General features: G+C 40.5%; 1 protein-coding gene across 4 annotated transcripts in view; it reads left to right on the plus strand.

Moving 5' to 3' along the window:
- Window positions 1-23,178, plus strand: part of PRKG1 (protein kinase cGMP-dependent 1) — a 392,537-nt gene that overhangs the window by 348,959 nt on the left and 20,400 nt on the right. For all 4 annotated transcript variants that reach the window (XM_042862969.1, XM_042862970.1, XM_042862973.1 and 1 more), the window contains exon 10: window positions 12,340-12,436. In XM_042862969.1, the coding sequence (XP_042718903.1) occupies window positions 12,340-12,436 (97 nt within the window). The remainder of the gene's footprint in view (window positions 1-12,339; window positions 12,437-23,178) is intronic.

The following is a 23,178-nucleotide window of genomic DNA, read 5'->3' on the forward strand; positions in this document are numbered from 1 at the left end:
CTTTTTTTTTTGCCTGCCTTATGGTGTTTTCCCTTTTAACCGAACAGGGTTTGATTCTTTGTTTTCTTTTTTCTTTTCTCTTTTCTGTTTTTTGATTTGTTTGAAGCTGCTTCATGTTTGAAAGATGTCTTGCTTTTAATATACCATCTTGTCCCACTGTTCAGCCCCACCAGCTTCCGTCTGACCTATCCCACGTCCATGTTTGATGTGTGTTTGCTAGATACTTGCAGCCACTTCTGAGCTGCTGCTACTCATTGAATTACTCTTTTTAAGTTTTTAAGTGCAAGAGTGGTGCTTTTATTTTAAACCTCTTTTCAGACCTTCAGTTATGTTAAATGTCAGAACACCGTAGTTCCTTTTATGGGAGGTTGTCCAGTGGTAGAGCATTTTCTTTCTCTCCCTTCCTGTCTTTGACTTCTTGGGTGCAACCAGAGCATCACCTGCCCCAAAACATCTGGGAGTTTTCCTCTTCCAGATGGAAGACCATTCAGATGACTCTCCAGGTATAGTTGTGGATAGGTCAAACCAATGACAGTGAGCACCCTGCTGTGTGTCCTGTTGCAGTCACCCACTAGTAGGACATACCTATGCGATCTCTTGAAGAAAACAAGTATTTGTGTCCTTCAGGATGAGCAGACCTCTTCCAGATGGTATTGAGATTGATTAAAGTGGCAGCAAACACAGTCCTATTTCCGTGCCGTGTAGCATCTTGAAGGACGAGATGACCCCAAGAATAGTCTTTGTGATGTTGCAGCGTGTTTCCAGATTGCCAGGGCACAGTGCAAATCCCAGAGAACAGAAGTGACCTGTCCTGAATGACCCTAGAGCCTACTTTTATATCCCACAGGATCCAAGACATTGATTTTCCTTTTGAAAGTGATACTCACAACAAGGATGCAAAATCTTTGTGTGTAAGTCAAATTAAAAGATTTAGTGCAGGATAGTCTGGGGACACGGTTGGTAATGTGGGACTCAGTTTCACTGATCTCTTCCCACAATTTCATCTGCCTGCCAGAATAAACAAGTGGAGGGAAAACCTCCCTTTGTACGCACACGTACTTGCTTTGTAAGGAAAAATCAGCTTCCTGCCTGCTCCCGCTTCTTCAGTAGGATCTCATGTAATATTCTCTTCCTCCCCGCCTTCTCTTTATATGTCACCTTTTTTCAAAGTAAATTAGGATGAAACATACAGGATGCAACAACTTCAGCAGTGCCAGCTTGGCTGGAGCATTCTGATGTTTCCTAAATGGTAGTTTTACAATAAAGCTTTCGTAAGTTTTGCTCTGTGACCCCAGTGCAATGATTTAATGATTTAGGGATATTTTGGGGGAACTATTTAACTGAATAAAGAAAAAAGAGTATAATTCACTCATCAGCTCCAACGAAACCACCAGGTCCTAATGCTTATGGATCTGCTTGAGAATTTGGAAGAGGTTCCAGGAAACATTACTGAAATGGCTCTGGGCAGACCTTGGGGAAGGGGCACAAGTTCACTCAAGGTAGACTAATTTTGAGCAATCCTCAAGCTGGAAGCCTTCTAGCAAGTGATTTTCTCCTAGAGAATTAGGGCCATTTAAAAACAGGAAAGAAAGTCATACGTGTCACTGGGCAAAACAGTGAGCTCACTCTTGCTTGAAACCTGCAGGACTTTAACAAACGTGCAGTAGATAGCAAACATGGTGAGCCAGGCAAATAAATACGTCTAACGTCAGTAATATATCAGCTTGTTCTCCACATTTTTTAGAACTCTGGAGAAATAATACAGCAATCAAGTCTGCTTAATGAGATTGCTGTTGCCATGGTGAGCATTTACTTATGCAAGCAACACAGTCCTACATTAAGGGTGGGGGCAAAAGGGCCATTAAGTGTTTAGGTGGTTAGATGAGCAGATTTGGGATTCATGGAACTAATTAGCAGATTGCAACACATTAATTAGATCATGAGATTTTGTAAAGTGAAAGAGCAACAAGCAGAATTAACTGTAATTTGTGCAATGTGAAGCTGTCATTAGACTGAATTTTCCTTGAGATCACATCCCACTTTCCTGGGAAGTGCTTTCTTGGCCGTGGCTGTTCCACAGTGACTCTGATACATTGTCTTAAAATAACTTTAGTGTTTGGCTGTGATGCATGATGACACGTTTGGACCAAGCTTGGCAGTTGGGGTTCACTGACTATAAAAAGTTCAGTTTGGATTTTAATGTGAAATGCTTTTTCTTCCGGAGAGCTTCTAAGCATGGTGTTTTCCAAAGGAAAAAAAAAAAAAAAGAAAAGAAAAGAAAAAGATATATCTGTAGATATCTCCTCAAAAATAAGTAAGAGGGGTGAAAAGAAAAACCGTTCATGCAGCCTTCTGTCTACAGATCCAAAAAACAAAAAACTGAATTCAGAACTAATGAAGAAGTTAAGAAGTTTGTCTCCTTCTTTACCATAACCCTGCTCTTCTAAATTATTGAAGGATAGTTGTCAGTAGAGAGAAGCAACCATTCATGGGAAGTTCATTTTTCACTGCCTTTATATTACTTCAAAAATTCATATTTGAGTGCTACAAAATAATTCAGTATTACTCTTTGCACCAAAGTTGTAGCTGGCTTAGCTGGTGAATTTCGGAATTTCAGTCTGAATTTGATCTCAGGACTGACCCGTGACTTAGGAAAAGTAAACCAGGAATTAATATGTTATGAGCAAAAGTCCTGGCCAGCTTACAGTGAACTGCATTGGACTCAAGCCATGTCAGCCTACAACGGGATGTTAGAAATTGTGCTGCAACTTGCCAGCATAAATTGAATATTTTATTTTAAAAAGTTGCTTATTCACACTGGTGTGAGAAAAGTGCCAAGAAGGCCATTAATGGCATAAAAGGCATAAAAGGCATAATGCAGCAGGGTGCTGGAATAGCAAAGATTTAAAAAGCCAGCTGAAGTGCATTGGGCTTTCAGTTTATTCTCATCAGCCAGATAGAAGGGTTTTCTCTTTGCAGTGTATGTATCATGGAGCATAATAAACATTTCTTTGCAATTTGTTCTTAACTCCACCACACTTGTAATGAGCACAGCTGTGTAAAACGCCAACAACAGCTTTCTTAGGAGTTAGCTAAGCTTTCTTAGGAGTCTTAGGAGGGGATGGGATGGCCACGACATGAAACTCAGTGCAATGCCATGAGCTAAGGCATATAATATCTACCTTTGTCCAGTTGGAGTGTTGGAGGTACAATTCAGTGTTTGAAGCACAAAGAAAATGTTGGTTTTCCTTAGAGTTTTGTTTCCCGTGGCATTTCAGGTGGTGCTGTTGCTGCCTGTCTCGGAATTGGAGAAGGTTGTCCGTGTTTTCTACTGCTAACCCCCAGCTTAATCCAGCCTGCCATACACAGTAGCACTGTCAGTGCTGAGCCCAGATACAGATGCAATGGCATAGAGCACATCATAGAACTGTTTCTTTGCTCTCTAGCTAGCAACACCCAGAATTTGGGGTTTTTTTGTTTGATTGTTTGCTTGTTTTTAAGAAGAAAAACAAAAAAGAAACCAGTCCCCTTGCACGATGTCTTTTAATACTGTACAGAGCAGGAAACACCACCAAAGGAAGGAATACTCCATTTCCTCCCTCAACTCCTTTTAACTAAAATTGAAGTTCTGGTTTTGTAAGTCTATACTGTTGTTTGAACTATTTCAGGATGTTCTTGATATTAGGAATATTACAAAAGTGGAAATGGTATACTTTCCAAAACAGGACACTGAATGAGTCTTGTTGGAAGCATCGGACTATTTCTTTAGAGAAAAAAAAGAGAACCACGTGGATCCAGAAGATAAAATGCACATTTTGGTGATGTGTAGGTAGCACTGATACAGTTGGGAAATGGAGCCCAGGCTGATGTAATACCCACCTGGGTTCAGCAGGGCATTTGCAAAGCAGTGCAGGTAATTTGGGTGGGCACACTATGGGCACAGCAGTGCTCTATGTTGCTGCTTTGCTTCCCACTGCCTGCACATGTGGTGGGAGTTCAGAGCTCAGCACAGCAAGCAGGTAGGCTGGCAGTGATCTGAGCTTGTTGGTGAATTTTCAAGCAAAACTCAGATACCTCTTTGGGTTTTTACCTTCACCTTCCTTTGAATTCCACTGAAAACCAAGGACTCGGTTCCCTAAAAAGCACCCCGATAATCTTGTGCTCTGTTGAAAGAATTCTCCTTCACATGCAGCGTTATCAACCCCCACTCAGCTGATGGTTTTTGTGCCAGTCGAAAGTGATGCATTTATTCTTTTGGAAACAGACCTGTGAGTTTTCTCACCTGTTTGCAGACCCAAACCAATGCCAAGAGCTGTCAGATTTCTCGTGCCTGTGATGCAGGCACCAAGAAAAGAAGATGTTTTGAGGACTGCTAGCTGTATGCAACTGCTTCAGTTCAGGCTTTTATACTGCAATCAGACATTTGCCATGAGTTTTTATTAGCAGGTATTTCTTCTTTTTTTCTGTTTAACAGAGAAAAAATAAATCCTGTTAATTATTGATACAGAAACTCTGCTTATGCAAACTGTTTCATCAGAACGGCAAGAGAAGAAATCGTGTTTGGTTCATCCAAGGAAATTTTTGCTTCTTTCCGGCATATGAGTGAATAATACTGTGTAGTAATAACAGGAGGCAGGCAATCAAAATACACCCACGTTCATAAGAGATTGTTGCATCTGCTAGAGAAGAGAAGTGGGGGGTTTTCTCATCAAGTTAATTGTGAGCGTAGACACATATGCATGTGTAGATGCACTTTAAAGAAGTGAGGCATTGCCCCATATTACAAGAGGATGGGTTCCTTCAACAGAGGTATGGAAAACTGTAAAATTTGGTCTGCGGGGTTTTTTTTCTAATGAAGTTCTTCTGTGCATGTCCTGTGTTCAGATAAGGTCCCACTGCAGTGCTCATGCTTGTGCTAGGCAGAAGGCACAGAAACTAATGGGCATAATTTGTTTAAGAAGGTATTACCAAGCTTTTGTCACATTTAGGAATTCAGCAATATTAGCTTCAAAGTTAAGATTTTATAAAGAGCTGGGGTGATGAGAAAGTCTTTATCAACTGTTGTAACTGACTGTATTTGAGTACATTCAATTACATTTCTCAGGGAAATTGGCCTCTGCGTGACAGAAAGTCTTTAAAACCTCATAATTCAAACAAATCTCTTATTTGCTTAACTGTTGAAACAACTCACAATGAGCATAGCTTAATAAACACTGTGTTCACCTTGCAGAGTTCTAATTGACAAGTAACGCGCTTTTAAACAGGGGGAAGATCATTTCTCTGGTAGTTTATTAACTTTATGTTTTTAATTTCAGATCTCCTTCCCCTTCCAGAGGAAGTTAGAGATGCCATAGCTTTAATGTCTGTTCTAGCTGCAACTCAAACGCTCACTTTCTGTAAGAAAATCTAAACCAGGAGGTATGCTATTTCTCCTGATTTGAAAGTCATTAAAGGCAAGTACACTGCAAGTTCAAGTGCTGGTAGGTCAAAGAGAAATTCACAGCCCAGACATCATGAACTTGAAAAGAAAGACCACCTTTCTTTTCAATGCAATTGTCCATGCAGCTGCAGCTTCCAATTGCATGGTCGTCCCTAGCACATTGCTTTTAAAAATCCAAATGAAATCTCTCTGATTTGGATTTTCACTCAAAGGTATAGGACAGAAAGAAGTGGTAGCAGCTAAATCAGGAATTAAAGCCACTGCACTGCTGACCACAGACAGGTGGTCTGGAAGAAGGAGACCTGAACTAAGGAGAAGATATGTTACCATTATCATACTTTTTCCTTATATCTGCCTTTCTACAGGTGACTTGCCTCTGACGATTTGCTGCCCTCCACCAAGGAAGAGCAAGGAGGAAAATATTGTATTGATCTTCAGTCTTCAATTTTTTTTCTAATTGCAAACAACATCGAAAAAGTAAAAGTTTTATTTCTACCTACATGTATCTGTAGATATATGTAGATAGATCTACATCTCCAAGTATCCTTAGGCAGATAGTTATACAACTTCATGTATCTGTAGGTAGATAGATACCTTTTACTTTTTCAGAATTGTTTGCAATTAGAAGGAAAAAAAAGCCAGAAGAGTGGAAGATCAGTGTTTTTATTCCATGCTCTCACCTGAGGGAGGGCAGTAAATCCTCAGCTGCAAGAAAATCCTCACCCTAACAGGTCAAAATCTGTAGATAACACCCATCCCTCCCAGGAATGGGTTAACATTAGGTTAGCAAATACTGTGCAGAAAGTAATTATGGACATACTAACCTGCCTCAGCCCTGTGTCTCTGTGAAAGAGCAGAAAGTCCCTTTTGGGGTTAAGATGATGGCACGTCAGTGCCCCTGGCTAATGTTGCTGCTGATGGAACAAGCCACAATCATTTGGTGCTGGTACTTTTATCCAACAGCTTGGTGTCTCTGATCAGTGTCTTCCTGCTTTCGCTCTTCATAGAGATGTCCTGGTACAATTTTGTGATTATGTATTTGTGAACGAGCTAATAAATTGCAATAATGAGTTGGAGTTTGAAATGAATTCAGCTTTTCTGTAATGTTACGTGACCAACGGTAAAGTAGGTAAGAAGCCAGTCTTCTTCTTGCTATTTTTGTTCTTACTAATCACAAGACGTTTCTGAAAGGGACATTTGAAAGCAAAGAGGTGCTTTGCATGTCATGAGAGGGACAGACAACTGATGCAAGAGGAAGAAACACCAAACATAGATGTTTCCCGCACAGAGGGAAGGAGGGGATTCAGGAAATACTTATTCTCTGCTACTGTTGCCTTGTAGTTTTGGGATGAGCATCTCCCTTTTGCCCACTGTAAGCCTGCTCTGCAGCTTGTGGGATCAGCCAGACTGCAGTTTGCCCACCAGGGTTCTAAGTTTATACCCTTGGTTTTGGGGTTTGTCCAAGGGCATCTCCCCACCCAAGCACGTGCTGACTCCAATGGAGCTGCATCTTGATCAGACTCTGGAACAGAAGTGTTTTGCATAGGGGTGGGACTCTGAGATGAGGAGTGGCAGCACCATAAAGGGATAGAGATTTGCTCTCAATGCCTCTCCAGAATTTGCTTTCAGGCATTTCCAGGCTCTGGATCTTGCTGATTGTGTAAAATACAGTGTCGCTGTGCCATGCTTCTGTCTGTGGTTAATCCTCTGAGCCCCACACAAACAGGGCGTAGCTGAAGGTAAGGATCACATGGAAACGCATGAGGTGCTTTTTATTGCTCTTTCACCCATATGACCATTCATAGACCTCCTGTTCTCCCAAATCACTCCGGAATGCCTGCTTTTTGAAACAATCATAGCAGGCAGACAAAGGGCTGGCCAGGGAGGGCTTGGGAGGTGTAGGACCATTTGCCACATCTACTCTCCCTCGCATGGCTTTCAGACACAAAGCCTCCTTGTTACATGAATCCGATCCATATCTTCTGCCACTCTTCATTCATGTTTGGAATTGCATCCCTCTTAATAGGATTAATCTCTCCAGAATTTTTTCCGTGACTTCAGGATAGCGGTCAGCCAAACAGCAGCTGGATGCCACAAGTAGTCCCAGGTTGGTTATTTTGCCAAGTGCTAAAACGTGTATGTTCAGGAGTACAGAAAGAAATAGTGACAGCAGTGACAATTTGAGGCTTTTTGAGTTTTTGTCTTTCATAGAATCATAGAATCATAGAATCACAAGTGCAGCATCAGTTGAAGCAGAATGGTAGAAAGAAAGTAGCCATATTGCAAGAATGATGTGGAGATGCGCTGAGATAGAACTCTAATTTAGCAGACACCAGAGTACAGCTTGCTTTTGTGAGACTTTTTCCCCCACCCCACTTGTGGCTCTCAGGCTCACTGGACATGTGTTTTCTAGCAGGATGGAGCTGATCATTGCTATACAACCTTTGCAACTCAGGTTATTCAGGTCTTTGCAGAGATTCTGTATTTCTGTTTGCAAAAGAGCATTGCCTCTATGATGGGTGCTACAGAAACTGGACCAACAAAACTGAGTATAAGGCCAACAAAATAGCTGTTAAATGAACAAGTGTCTCAGTGAGGAAGGCTCCAAAATCCTGATTTTTATCCAACCAAAATTACTATGTTTGCTTATGGAGAAGCTGGTGGTTGGTTCCCATTTGGTTACAATTTACATCTAGCTGGCAGCACGCAGGTGGAGAGAAGCCAACTTTTATATCAAGATGACTGTTTGGTAACAGATGTCTAATGTTTCCCAACACATTTAGTTCATGTGATAGGAATCATGAGCTGGTTTAGTAAAGCTAAGCAGTTGGGTGATTACAAACCTTTGCACCCATCATTTTCTCCTCTATTCTTTTTAGCTGCCTAGTTATGATGCTTCTGTTTTGTTTTGTTTTGTTTTGTTTTGTTTATTTATACTTTGGGGAAGGAGAGCTTAAAATGTATTTTAAAGTAATCATTGTCCTGTGAAGCAATTGCTTATTTAAATGGTTGGAAATTTCCAGCAGTGCAGAAAGCCACGTTTTCCTCTCCTGCTTTGCATAACAGGCACTGCCTGAAAGCTTCGGCTGTGGCACCAGTGCTGCTTTTTCAAAGTAAAGGACATGTGGGCAACGGTATTTACTCATGATCTGCCTGTGAACTCTGCTTTCTCACATGGCTGTCCATGCTGAAGATGAGCCAACATCAAGTCCTTTTAATCAGTGTAAGGGTATTTGTATTACTGGGAGAAAAATAGTGGTCCCACACCCCAGCTCTTCCATAGGAGAATGTCAGTTCTCATTGCAGACTATTGTTTGAATGAGATTTCAGTAGTTATCACTGTCATTCAGATTTGCAGGAAACCTTGCAGAAGAGCTTGGTGGACTTAGCATGATGCTCACATGTGACCTCACTGTGATCACTTCCTCCTCTCAGCTGTTCTCAATTCCCAGTGGGAAAGATACTTCTCCTGTTAACTGCAGGAGCAAACTGTGAGCCTTGGTCAGACTAGTTCCATAGAGTAGGTTACAAAACACTGTTATGTTACACAGAAGAGCCCCATTAAGAGTGGGAGCTGATACCTTGCTCTTCCGAAAATCACAGCCTTAATTTTAAATGCTCTTTACTAAAGGAGAGCAGGCACTTGGCAAAGATACTGTGAAACACAGATTTTTTGTTATTCCTCGCTATTTGGATCATGATCTGTTTTGGCAGGTTCTCCATATCTGGTGTTTTTTTGTGTGTTTTTGTGTGTATGTGTGCAATTAATGTAGGAATTTAAATTAGGAATGTTTTCCATCACCAACTCATCCAGAGATCAAAAAAACTTTTTTTTTTCTCTCTGGCAAATTTCGAATTACCTTTATGTGGCTGATTATTTAGAATATTTAGAATGAGCCTTGCTCATTAGACTTCTGAGTACCAGATGGGAAGAGACATGGCATCTGCAAAGCAGTGCCCAGAGTGAATATGCCCTGACCTGACACACAGATATTTTTCCCACAAAATGCTGTGTTATTTCCCTATTGGCTTGCAGGTGTGGTCAGACCTTCTCTGCCATTCATCCTATCTCTATTATGTTCCCAGGGAATATGCCAAACATCCTCTGAATGTAGCAGATCTGAGCATATTCCTATAGACACACCAATATTTTTGGGGAATTTCTGTATTTCTTTGCACTGCTCTCCCAGTGTAGGTTAAAATTAAGATATCCCTTATATATTTTCCTAGATTTTTATAAAGGGCATGCCTCAAAGCCCTGGTAGTTTTTGTTTAGAGAGTGATGTGCTCAAATGAACAAAGTTGAAATATGACAGTTGAACACATATTCTAAGTTTTAGGATGTGGATTATGCTCTGCTGTGTCACTTACTTAATGACTTGAGGATATTCAAACTTGGAAACTAATTATTTAAGGGACTGAAGAGATTTACTCCTAAGCTTTCCATGACTGAAGTATGTCAGTCCGGTTTATTAGTCTCTAGGAGTTTGATTTGAAAGGGGACTTTGACCTTTGTTGCTGGGGATAAAACAGAATTCAGCTGTGACTGCCATTAGTAAGCGTGTGAAGGGCTTGCATGCTTGATTTCACACTTTTTTTTTCACGGTGTATTTTTTGAATTTCTTTTGTTTCCAAGACGCCTAGAAAACTGCGTCCAATTTGTTTTGTAGGCTTCATTGCCTTAGCATTTCCAGAGGAACTGGTGAAACTTGCAGGGACTGGAGCTAGCATCCTGCTTGCCCTGCCAGTACAGGGGCACATTTCACCTACTTTTGTCCTATAATGTCACATGATGTGTGTTGTGCATCGTCTTCATATAGCCATTACTCAGGATAATTTTCCTCCTTCCTTCCTGTATTTGGAGACCCTAGCCCTTCTGATATGCTGCTGTTTTGCATGTGCCGTCTTCTCCTTGCTCAACATTGAGCAATCCTCACGGCTTGTCCAGCAGAGAAGAGGGGATCGCTGGTTCCCTGCCTCCCTGAGCTGGAAGGATGCTTTCCTCTAGCATCCCAAGCCTTGAGCAAATTTAGCACTGCTTTTTGGGCAAGTAGTTTTGCCTCAGTTGTTCTGCTGTTGAATGGAAATTTTCCAAGCTGGGATTTCATCTTTCTAGCAATTATAAATCATTAGAAGTATTTAACTGGTCAGGAAAGCAAAAGATACTCATACACTATCTGTACATTCATCATGAAAATTAGATCCGATCTCATTGCACTGTCACCCCTAAAATGATGTCTTTTGTGATTTAGAAGGGAATGTACCAATGTGTCTTTCACTCAGCAGTGCTTCATTCAGCTCTGGGTTTAACACGCACGCACCTGATCATCAGAGTGAAGTGATCAATAAGCAGCCGTGGCACTCAAGGTTATCCCAAGTTCATAGCGGGCTGGGAGCTGATTACTTTCCAAAATTGGATGCGGTCAGGCTGCTGTGGTCACAGGAGCAAGGTCACTGAGGGGATCTGGTGACAGTATAAATAATAAAGCAGAGCTTATCTAGTTTGTTGACAGTACCCCACCCCCCAGGATAAAACTGTGCTTTATTGCATTCTTTTTCAGGCTTTTCTGTGTGATCTCTCACCTTCTGTGACACCTCTCTTCATTCTTCTCTTTTACCACAAATGTGTTTACCACTTTCTCCCCCAGTGCCATTTCAGATGTAAATAGAATAAAGAAGTTGTTTAGAAGGGAGTTAAGTCAGCAAATCAATGCCATCCCATTACTTATTAGATCAGAGGCAGGCATGATGGATCAAATACATTAAAAAGACAGGTAGCTCATGGCTAACCCTATGATATTTTATCTTTGCTCTGGCATTTATCATGCTCAAATGAAGCGTTTGGCTGAAACAGTGGATTACGACCTGTTTGTTAATTGCAAGATAATATGCTAAAGACAAACACCGAAAGCTGAATTTGTAAGCCCCTTTCCACCTTCCATGCCTCTCTTCATGATACCATCAGTGCTGTTTTCCCATACAAGTCTGTGTCACTGATAAGCCAAAGGTTGTACATGCCCGGGGACTCCTCCGGCAGCTGAATGTCAAACTTTATGGAGTGGGTGGATCATCCATTTCCCTTCCGAGCTTTTCTAAAAATACCACAAACCTTGACAAGGAGCTATTTTTGAGGAATCATATTCATGAGGATAGTCATGGGAAGCTTATTTTGGCAGGCTTGCATGTGTTGCATTTGCATGCTTCCCTAGTTAAGAACTTCGTGAACTTCAGTTACGAGCCAGTTGCACATGAGCTAAAGAGAGAGCATCTGGATTTTGGGACCTCTGGGCTGGAATTTCTACTCCAAGTTGAGCTTATAGGAGGAAAAGAAGTGAAGATATCCTTGTAGGAATGTTAATATGTGACTGAAGTCATTCATTTCAGGCATTTGCACACCAGCCCTCAGCTTATCGGATCTGATTTCATAAAACCTGGCTGTGATTTCTCTCCAGGGACCTTAATGATCTTGCCACTTTCAATAAACATTTATAGAAAGTACTGCTGGCCTGTGGATAAGAGAAACTTGTACAAGAGACTTTTCTTCCAAGAATACTCAAAAAAAAAAAAAAAAAGCCAACCTTCTTTTTGCCAGAAGATCAATAGAAAATGTCAAAATGTAGTGTTTCTTGGGTGGCTGGAGCTGAATTACAGTACCAGATATGTGCATTGTAGGCATGCAGTAGGTACATTTGCTTCTCGCACTTTGCAAACCGTGCAAATTGGAGTTATGCTCTAATTGGGACCAGTGAAATGATGAGCGTGAATCAAACTCTAAGAGATAAGATGGAAATAAAGCAGGTAAAGACTGTTCCCCACTCTTGCCATGCGGGTGCAGTATTGCGCAGTACTCATGTTTGCACCTCTAAGAAATTTCCATTTTTTCGCATAAAAAAATCCAGATATGAAGCCGAAGCTGCCTTCTTCGCCAACCTGAAACTGTCTGATTTCAACATCATTGACACCCTTGGAGTCGGAGGTTTCGGACGAGTTGAACTGGTAGGTAACCTTTTCTTCTCTGAACTGTGTGTGTCTGGAACCTGTATTGTGTTATGAGTGCTTTTTTTGCTCTTCATTATTACACCAGAATTCCTGGAAGAGAAGTATGTGACAGGATTCTGCGTTTTCTAATGGTTGAAGAATGCCGCATCATATTTCTGGGTAGATACAATTGAATGAACAAACAGTCTGCAGTAAATGTGAAAAATCTATATGCTCATTTTAGGAGAGAGGGATACTTTTCTCTCCAAGTGATCATACATTGAAGCAGAACTGTTTATGACATTGACTGCCATTTAACAAGAACCTAGTCATACATTTAACAAGTCATACAATGTTAAAATTGAAAGAGAAACCTAAAATCTTACGTAGCCGAAACTGAAATAATTGTTTGATGTTCCTCTGAGCAGTTTCTAATTGAGGTCTAGATGTAGATCTACAAAAGCTGTAGCTTGAATATCTGAACTGTAATAACAACTCATAGAAAAATGTTCTCTGCTGACTTTTGGTGGAAAGGCAAAAACTGAGCTTGCTTTTGCTCTGCTTGGATTTAGATCTATCCAATTCATTAAAGCAAAGTCTGAGCAAGAGGAGACCAGAAAGGCAGCCGCTATGTGCACACTTGTAATCTAACATAAAAACAAAAATTTATTATAGAAAGAAGGAGCTTAGTTTACGTCAGCGTGCTAACCAAGGAGGAGTTTCTGATACTGAATGCCAGTACCGTGTGTTAGGATCTCCTGTAAGTTAGAGGCAGAAAAGTGAGCAGTTATTGTTACCATCACAAAATTCACTGGAAATCCTTGCTCTGCAATTGTATGGGAGCCTGAAGCACTTTTTAATGTTATGCCCTTAATGCTGAGATCTGGAAAACCTGCAAAATAAGTGTTTTGGTAATTACTCCTGATGTGATGGGTAAATTCTATGTTAAAAGTCCAACTCAGTCTTCTGTGTGATTAATTTCTAACTTTTCCTAATTGGTTTTATGTGAAACAATGCAGAAGAGAGGACATCAGTGAGAGCTTTGATTTCTCCCTTTTTCCTTTATTCTGTGTTTATTGATTTAATATTAACAACTGTTTTTTGGAAGGCAATGACCAGAGCTCATGCCCTTTCCCTGCTCCTTCTGTAGTCATCTGCTGCCAAGGCCACTTCAGAGCAGGAGTTTAATTCAGGTTGCTCTGAACCTTCCTCCTGAAGGCCCTTCCACATCATAAAGCTCAGGAGATTTGTTTCCTAAGTTAGCAACACCATCAGCTTCTCAACCCCACTTAACCTGTAGCAAGGGACCCAATGCTGTGGGGCTTGTTCTGCAGCTTGGGAAGGAGCTTGCTAGGTTTATTTTCATTTCTAACTTTTATTTTGGAGGTGTATTGTCAAGCTTTGAGTACGTCAGGGGAGGATGCATGAGGTTGTTATCACGAGGGGTTGCTCCAGGAACCCTAAAGCCACACAGATGTGAAAACTGGACTGTGTTATTGGTGGTCATGAGTCCTCTACCTTGGGCTACAGTCAGAATTAATTTGTAAGCTCTAAGATGCTGACAAAAAGTAAATAAGATGAATGTAATAATGAACATGTTGTCAATTCAACTTATCAAATCAGAATCTGGTGGAAATACTTACATTTTCAGATATTTCCAAATATCAGAAGCCCCCAAGAAGCCCTAACACCACCTACAAGATGGGAAAATGGGAGAAAAATTCCCATCACCTTTGTAGGAGTTTTTAAGGTTGAGTTAACTATCCCTTGGCCTTGCTCTTAGAAGCAGGGAAATGCTATTAGGTCATTTTCTGGGCAAATTATAAGTACACCGGTGAATCAGACAGAGCCTCCAGCCTTCTCATCAGCTTAAAGCACTCCCCTTATTGGTCTCCTGTTGTCACTTTGTTGGTAGCACTGAAGTTGCTCACGTGGAGTGGTGACAGTTGTTCCCTGCATTGTGATCCTACCACGTGCAGGAGGAGAGGACAGAAATAGAAGAGTTTTCCTTTGGGAAAGGTGTTTTAGTATTCAAGAGAAAGGAGATGGGGAAGAGGAAGATGTGAAAGAATCAAAGGGCTTCTGTGCGTACTGCTCCTGTAGTGATGTGATAAAAACATACACTTAGTCACTAGGAGTGACAGCATGGAGAGAGAACCTTAGATTACAGTTAGTGAGATTTTGGTTTCTCAGGAAAAAAGATGGATTACATCACTAAGCAGTCCTATCCTTCTGCTAAAGAGACTGTAGCTGTTCCTAATTAATAGTGAATTACACACAGAAGGATGAAAATATTGAAAAGCTTAACTTAATGCTCTGGATTTCATTATTTTTCTTCATTACCAAGAAAAGCTATTTTAATACTCTCTTGGCTTTAAAAAACTAATTGCCTTTCCAAATTACTGTTTCAGTGCTGACTACTGGAAAGTGAGGTCATCATGTTATCAAAGCAAGAAACTATTATTTTCATCAAAACTGAGCCTAGGATTGCCACCTCTCACAGTGTACATCTTTGTACAATTTTGTACACTGTGTGTACAGAAAATATTCTTTATGGTTCAAGACTATAAATGAACTCATGCTAAATGTAGTGCAGGACCTGACTCTTTTATTCCCTAAGTGTACTAGTGCACAGCACTGCTGGAATTTGTTCCTGAGAAACATTCCCATTTCTTGCACTTTTCAAGAGTAAAATTGATCGAATTAACCAAGTGCATTTTAGGGAAGAGGGTTTTTATAGTTCCACCTTGGCTGCTGTAGGCAAGCCCCTGGGTATCTGCATAGCCTTGAAGCTGGTGGTGTCTGGCTGCAAGCTGGAATGTCTGGGCTTTGCTTTGCTGGCCAGGGCCAAACAATGCTCCCATTTGCCTGCGTTTTAGTGCTCAGGCGTGGTTTGTGTAAATAAGCTTTGGTATTCCGGGCATCACTGTGTATGCTGTCTGTCTTTAGAGTTCATCCCATCAGTGAATTTATATGCTGGTACGTGTATTTTAGGCCAGACAGCGTGTTATTTAAGCAATTTTCAATTATGTGGAGATGACACTCAGAAATATCTTTTCGTCTTGATTTTATTCCTCTAATAGAAAGCTTATCCCTATGGTCTCTTGTGGTGGCCAGTCCTAGTAAGCACATATCTCCTGGAACCTTTTCTAGGTCATTTTACTTTCTGCATTTGCACTGCTGCTGTATGTAGCTTTGCACTGCTGCTGTATGTGGCTGGCTAGGATTTTTAATGGCTATCTGATGCCTCTACAACATGCCTTGTCCTTACAGATTTTGTTCTGCACCTTCCTCTGCAGCTGGACTTTGCCACAGCTTCAGGCAGCTTTGAGAGCCTACAGCCTTGCCTGGGCTGCCTGGTGCCACATTCCTGGGGCAGCCCTCCTGCGTTTCCATCCATAGCACAACAGAAGGGAAATAATAGGACTGGGATCCTTGGTTTTCATAGCACAGATTAACTGAGGGCATCCACTATTTTTTGCTACTCGTCTTCCGAGCACTGTATCAGCTGAATATCTTCTATGTTGACATCTGGACACCTCAATAACACACAATAGTAACGAATGAATTTATTGTCTCAGGTTTGTGTCCTGGAAAGCACCATGTTGCAGAGCATGGAGATGTAGGTCAGGTGTGTTCAGCCTTCATAAATCATCTCTCCTGGACTTTATTGCTCTTGTCTTTGTTCTTTAATTTCCTTTTAATGTAAGCCTTATATTTGTAATCATCTGTTCCACATCAGGAGTTTTGGATTTAAATCAAGATTATATTAGACAGCTGTGAAATAAATGTATGAGGGTTTCTGAATGTACGGGGTCAGAGTAATTATTGCTCAGAAATCAGTTCATGTAGGTGATGCTTGAGCACAGGTAGCCTAGGAATCACCCCAGGCCTGCAGCCATGTCTTGCTTCTATTGATGTGCTCAGTTACTGCTTTGAGCAATCGCTCAGATGGAGGAAGGAGATTTTAAATTGCTCCTGTTATTACAAAACCGTACAAATCGTATGGTCCTTCCACACCCAATCACATGGCTCAGGGCATTCTGGAAGCAGTGGTGGAAACTGGCAGATTGAGGATGAGCCCAACACTTAGCTCTGGCTTGACAGACATTCAAATGTTGAGCGGTGTTGCAGAAGTCAGTGACATTTCCAGCCCATATTTCAGGCTGGAAGGGACCTAAAGAGATTACCTCTAATCCAGTGGCAGAATCAAATACATCCAACCAGTCTCCAATAATATGACATTGAAAGTCTGTAGGAAATTAGGTTCCCAAAGCAAGTTATCCCAGTGCCTACCCATTCCTTGCTGCAAGAAAAGCCTCCCTGCCATTTAACACCTCCCAGCTGTAGCCAGCCTAAGTTGTTTTTATCTCAAGCAGACTCGGAGGCAATTTCTTCTCTTTCCTTACAGTATGGTTGTATACATTTGAAGATCTATCACATGAATGCTGTCACATAAGACTGTTATCACTGAAATATTCTTCTTCAGGAAAAATAGTTCTTCTTTTGAGTTTTACCAGTAATTCATGCTTTCTGGGGCAGCAGTCATCATGTTTACTCACTCCCCAGATGGTTTCCTCTCTTTTAGAAGTACCCCAAATTAAGTGCTTTTATCTAACATGGGCCTTCCCATGGTCAGGACAAGCAAGACAGCTGCAACAAAATGCCTGTGCTGTGACTGAATTGTGTCCCTTTTATTTCAAGCCATCACTGCAATTTGTAAAATTTAAATTGAATTCCCTTGCTCTTCACTAAAGCACTTACCGTCCTCTCTGGTTTGGCTTTAGTATGTGCAAAGCTAATAATATTCTCCTTATTTTATTATCCAGGACATTAATGAAAGCAGTTAATGGTGCTGTATACTAGACAGATGCCTTTGAAGTCCTCCTCAGAACATCATCTCATCTTAATGATGGACACTAAAAACTAAATTTCTTTGTAATAGAAATTGATAAAGACATATGCAGCACAAACAAGCTTTGATTTCTGCCAAATTTCACTAGTAGCATGTGAGACCTTTCTTAAATGGATAGTATGGCATTTTTCATTTTTATTTATGTTTTAAGAAAAATCTAGCCACAGACGATGCAGTGCAATCAAATTTATTATAGCCTCTAGCTTTTTTTGTAAACAAAAGCTTTAGTGAATTAATTGGATGGCAAGGAAAAATACCCTATAATTGTCTTCCAATAGTGTGACAGATGCATAATTCAGACATTTATTAGTGGAAATTTCCAATTCCGTAGTTGTCGTTTCGTTCTAGCTTATTATGAAGCTTCTCATTATGGAGATCAGTCTTCTCTTTGAGATCCTTGAAATATTAATTTTTTAATTGTTAAAAATCCTTTGGCCTCCTTCCTTTTGAAAGATTGGATATCTTGAGTGCAGTCAAGGTGAGAAAATCGATGTTTTAGTGAAGGATTTGAAGATCATGCATCTGAGCACATTCAGATGACAATGAAATTGTGGAGCTGAGAAAAATGCTGCCTTTGAAGATTTGGCCAATTCTTCTTGACTATGTGCAAAGTGTTAATTTGAAACCTTTAAATGATACTCTCAGATGGGAATGGAAGACAGCAAAGATTCTGTTTTTCTTTATTTTTACCTTAATTTTTAATTCTTTATGGATTCGAATAAAGCTGAGCAAGTGTTGCTTTGTAGATTGAAATATGTTTCAGTGCCCGCAGCAGGGAGGTTGGAACCAGATGATCTTTGAGGTCCTTTCCAACCCAAGCCATTCTATGATTTTGTATTCTTGGAGCTTGTCTGTTAATAGAATGGATGCTGCCAAGGGCAGGAAAAATGAGGTGCTATTTTTGCCCATCAAACAGCATCAGGGTCCTCATGAGGTTTCGAGCTGTTAAGTTGAAGGCTTGGGCTCAGGCTGAAGATAGGAGTAAGACACAGAAATAGGTGCCATTTTGCAGACAAAGCCAAACTCAGGAGTGTGGCCAAAATCATGCATGGCGTTGGAGGCTTTAGGTCTTTTCCAGAAACCACAGTAGTGAATGCTTCCATTAGATTTAACACATTTTAGCTATACAACCCTTCTTCTGATATTTACTTTTTATTGAAATGATTTTATGCATGAAACAGTTTACATTCCTCACAGGTTTTCAGCCTTTTCCTTCTAGACATTTTTGAAAAATAATATTTACCTCTGGGGTTTAGAGAAAGGCACCGATTTTAATCTATTTCCCAATGTCCTTGCTTATAAAAAATTTAATTGTACATGTTGTCAAGCACTGAATAGCAATTTTCCGTACAGGGATCAAAACTTAGAGTTACAGATTTTGTGTTTACTTATGTGTACTCATAGAGTATAACTCTGCAATTTGTTTTCCCAAGGAGTCCCATAGAACTCAGACTGTGCTGTGTGGTGGGATGTGGTAGTGATTTACCAAGCAGTTGGATCGAGATGTTTTTAAAGCAAATGAGGACACCAGCATGGACAGTTTCCACTCTGCTGCCTGTTTATAATTCATTCTTGATTCAGCCTTCAAAATTTGGTGTATCCCTAAAACTTATTTTTCACACTTTTTGATTTTTTTTTTTTATCTTGAGATCATTTGTTTAAGTCTCTGGTCTTATCCAGTGCAATCACTGTGGCTGTTCACACATGGACCCCAAAAAACACATTGCTGTTTTTAGAGCAGGTGAACTTATCCCACCTCTTCTTCCAACAGCTGTGAGCATGGAGCTAACCAAAAATTTGTCGTGTGACATGATGCACGAGATGGGAAGGATATAAGAAGAAGCACAGGGTAGCATGCTTGTTATGATTTGGTGATGCATGCTACGGTTTCTCTCTAAGCCTTAGGTCAGGAGAGCAGCTAAATCCTTCCTAAAGGAGATGCGCAAAGTATCTTCTTAATGGAGACATCTGAAATACTTTGAAGCATAAATATGCACAAGATATTTCCCCAGTTCCCTATCAACAAGAAATAAAAAATAAAAGCAAGGTGTAAGGCAACGAGTATTATTATGAGGAAGTCTGTTTCATCCGGAGAGAACATAAACATATTTAATACTTAAAACAGGCTGTACTCTTCTGCTAAGGGGAAGAGCGTCCACTTGGTTGGTGCAGCAGCTCAGCTGTTGGGATTAGGGGATCTCAGTTAGCCTTCTCCTTAGCCTATGTGCAATCCAAGTGCTGCACTCAGCAACAGCTGCTGCTATTTTTGTTGGTTCAGATGCATCTATCTGGAAAATAAAGGACCATGTACATGCCTAGCAAGCAAAAGCATTTGCACTTCAGCTCCCAAGCTGTGACACAAAGATACTCACATTTCATGGTAGCACTGATTTCTACATTCCTCCCAAATATTGCACACACACTGCAACTACCAAAAGTCCTATGGGAAAGTTCCTAAGTACCATCTTTGTTGGTATCAAGGTATCACTGTGCCCACAGGGAGTGTTGAGCAGCAGACGGCAGCAGCAAGAACTTGCCTGTGAGTGGTGTGTAGAAGATTTCAAGAAAAGGCTGTGGCCAGCTCCTAAAGAATCACTGTTGCTGAGCATTCAGGAAAAGCCACATCTCCAGAGTAAAATAAATATTTTTACTCAGAAAAACTCTGCTCACTGTATGTTCTCATTTAGCTAGGAGCCAGGCCAGCTGCCCTGAGGATTAGCATAACACTCTGAAGCTTATGAGCAAAGTTTTTGTGATCCTAGTGTCCAGAAACTGAAAAAGTCCATGTTCAAATACATCCATTCTGTCTGTTAGAATCTGGGGATTTTTCAGTGTGACTTTAATTTTAGCTGCAAAAATGAAGGAAGGATTAAGTGTGTTCAGGCCCGCTTTCATGTACATGAGTCTGTTGTTCTTTCATGTCTTTCATGGCTTTAAGTGTCTGGACAAGAGTATCACAGAGGACGACATCTGTAGCAGCTCTGTAGGGAAAATGCACAGTCGTAGGGCATCTTGGAAAACCCACAGCCAAGTAAGAACTGCAACCCAGAGGCACAACATCTGCAATAAAGGGGAATTTGAGAGATTCTTTATGGTCTACTCCTCCAAGGACATCATACAGGAATAGAAGACAGGGTAGTCAAAATAGTACATCCTCAGTCTATGTCTGGAATATGACAAGGCTGAAGTATTTCACTCATCCTCATTGAGAGTAAAACCTTCTTTTGGGGATTGTTCAAAGATCTGGTGAATATTTATCGAAGTGTAAAGGTCAGCTTATATTTTATCTGAAAAGTTCTCACCAAAGTTGCACAGAAATTGCTAACACTGTTATTTTATATAATGCACATACATATATAATTTATTATAAATAAACATATGAAGAGAGAGATAAACTTATGATGAGGGAGAAAGAAACAGAAAGAGGAAGGATAAGGAACACTCAGATTCATGCATTTGCTCTTTCTTTCAGCCTTAGATTTTGTTTCCAATTTTCCCAAAAAGCTTAAAAAGGCACTAAGGTAAAACCATATTAATTTGTAAGTGAATTATAGCTGTGGTAACAAATCAGGCCTTGAATGCACTGCATTTCAGAAGTTGCAGAAGTTTGTACATCATAAAGTAAAACAACATTTTTGGAGTGGTTCCAGTATTTCTATGCAAGCCCAGAAAGCCCAGGAGAAGCCCTTTAGAAATAAGGAAGGGAGACTGGATCTCTTCTGTTGTCCTGATTTTTTTCCTTCTCTTTCTCCATCTCCTTCTCCACTTCTTTTCTCTTCCTGTTCTCTCCTCACCCGTGCTTGCATCTTTTCCCATCCTTGCAGCATTCCGCTTCTGCTCAACGCTCTACCAACACATCTTCACTGCACTTCATAAGGGACTTTTTCAAGTTTCTTTACCTAAACACCATTACCTAAACACCATGTTTTTCACTGCTGAAAACTTGAATGTAGTCCTGTGACTAGAAATTATTAGCAGCAAAATGAAGACCATTTCCTTGACTTGACTTCAGATCCTCTTCAAGGAATTTCTTTGAATGTATGTGACCCATCTGTTTGGGTCGCCTCATTGTGAGGACTCAGGCTGCCAAAAAGTGCCTGCTGACTTGGGCACGGGCATCATGCTGAATCATAGCAAAGAGGAGAGGGGAGGCAATGGCTCAATGGGAATGGCAGGGGATTGGAAGTGGATGGACTTTGAGGTCCCTTCCAACTCGAGCCTTTCTATGATTATATGATAAAAGGCAGGAGTCTGATTGTTCCCATGTAGCCTCCCCAGTTCGTACCTACAGAATAGTGCAGCCATTCTGTGGCTCCAAATCTGACTGTGATATCCCATCTATCCCATCACTGCAACACTTGGGCCAAATATATTGCAAAATATGTATGCATGTATTTATCTTATACATATAGGCAAAATATCTATGTACGCAAAATACAAACAACTATGTCTTTTTTATTATATTTTGCTTCAAAACTGGACTCATTTAGTTATAGACAAGATTTCTGCTGTTATTTTTGTCACTGAGATGCAGATCATTTCCTGCATAAGAATCCTACAAAATGACCTGTTCCAATCAATTTTACCTCTCCTGTCTCTAGATTTGTACATCACTTCTTCATCGTGGCATTTGGCTTTATTTAACCATGCTCTTTATTGAATTTTCTTGTCTTTTGAAGAGGTAATATATTCCCATTCAACAAATGAAAAGGTTTATGTCTCCCTCCAGAGATTCATTTCTAACACAGGGCAAGATGTCACACAGATTCACCATACGGGAGTCCCACTGGGACCTCAGTAGCACCTATAGGTTTACAAGCATTCAGTATTCTGGGGATTTTTGCACCAAATAGGATAGAGGTTTGCTGTTCAGCCTGCTTTTTTTTTTTTTTTTCTTTTTCCCCCCACCGTTTCAGTAAAACAGACAACTTCAATTTTATCAGTGAATGTGGACCTTTACACTGGCATACAGTGCCCTAACCATTTACTGCATTGCATCTCCCAGAGAGATCATTCTGGAGAATTTTGCACTGGTGAAAAGGCAATGAGTATTTAAAGACAGAGTGAGAAGTGGAGTGAAAATCTGAGAGGAGGGGGCAGAAATTCTTTCTGCTTGCAAAAAAAGCAGATAAAGATAGAGGCTGATGGTTACTCTGTGTCAACCATTTCAACAAAGAATGATTGAAACTGGAGGCTCCAGCAGGTCTCCACCAAATCAATAGTCCTGGGGCCTTTGATATTTAAGATGTTTCTTCAAGTTGTGTCAGCGCTGATCTCCCTGGTGTGTAGCAAAAATGGCTCCTCTGCAAGCTGCCGGCCTTGGAAAACTGCATGCTTTTCCTCTTCTCTTAAGCATTTAGGAGATTCTTGTGGTGGGTTTGTTTGGAAGGCTGAGCTTCCTGCCTGGCATATCCAGCTCCTTCTGAGATGAGAGACAAAATCTTTGTGGTTTTGTGGCTTCATGTGCAATCATTTTTTATTACATTTGAAGGACAGGGTGTTCTTAGCCCGTTCTCAGCATCTCAACATGAATCTTCTCTTTTGAAGTAAAAAATCCAGGTAGCTTCTGGATTTTTTTTCTACTTTAGAAATGAGATTAAGGTTAGACACATGTTGTTTTTTGTGTTTTTTTGTTTGTTTGTTTGTTTTCTATAAACTATCAGGAGCTTAATATTAAATATTACTGTTTATTGGAATAATAAAAATGACGTGGAGATCACCAGCTTTACACTGCAAAGACATCATCACAGTTTTCACATTCAGCAGTAGCAGCAGAAACCCCAAACCAAGGGGGAGAATAAGACGTGTTGAAGTCTGCAGGATTCGTTGTCCATGTGGACAATGA

Source organism: Lagopus leucura, unplaced genomic scaffold (assembly GCF_019238085.1).
Source record: "Lagopus leucura isolate 7727_CA_CO unplaced genomic scaffold, USGS_WTPT01 Super-Scaffold_739, whole genome shotgun sequence".
In the NCBI taxonomy this organism is placed as follows: Eukaryota; Metazoa; Chordata; class Aves; order Galliformes; family Phasianidae; genus Lagopus; species Lagopus leucura.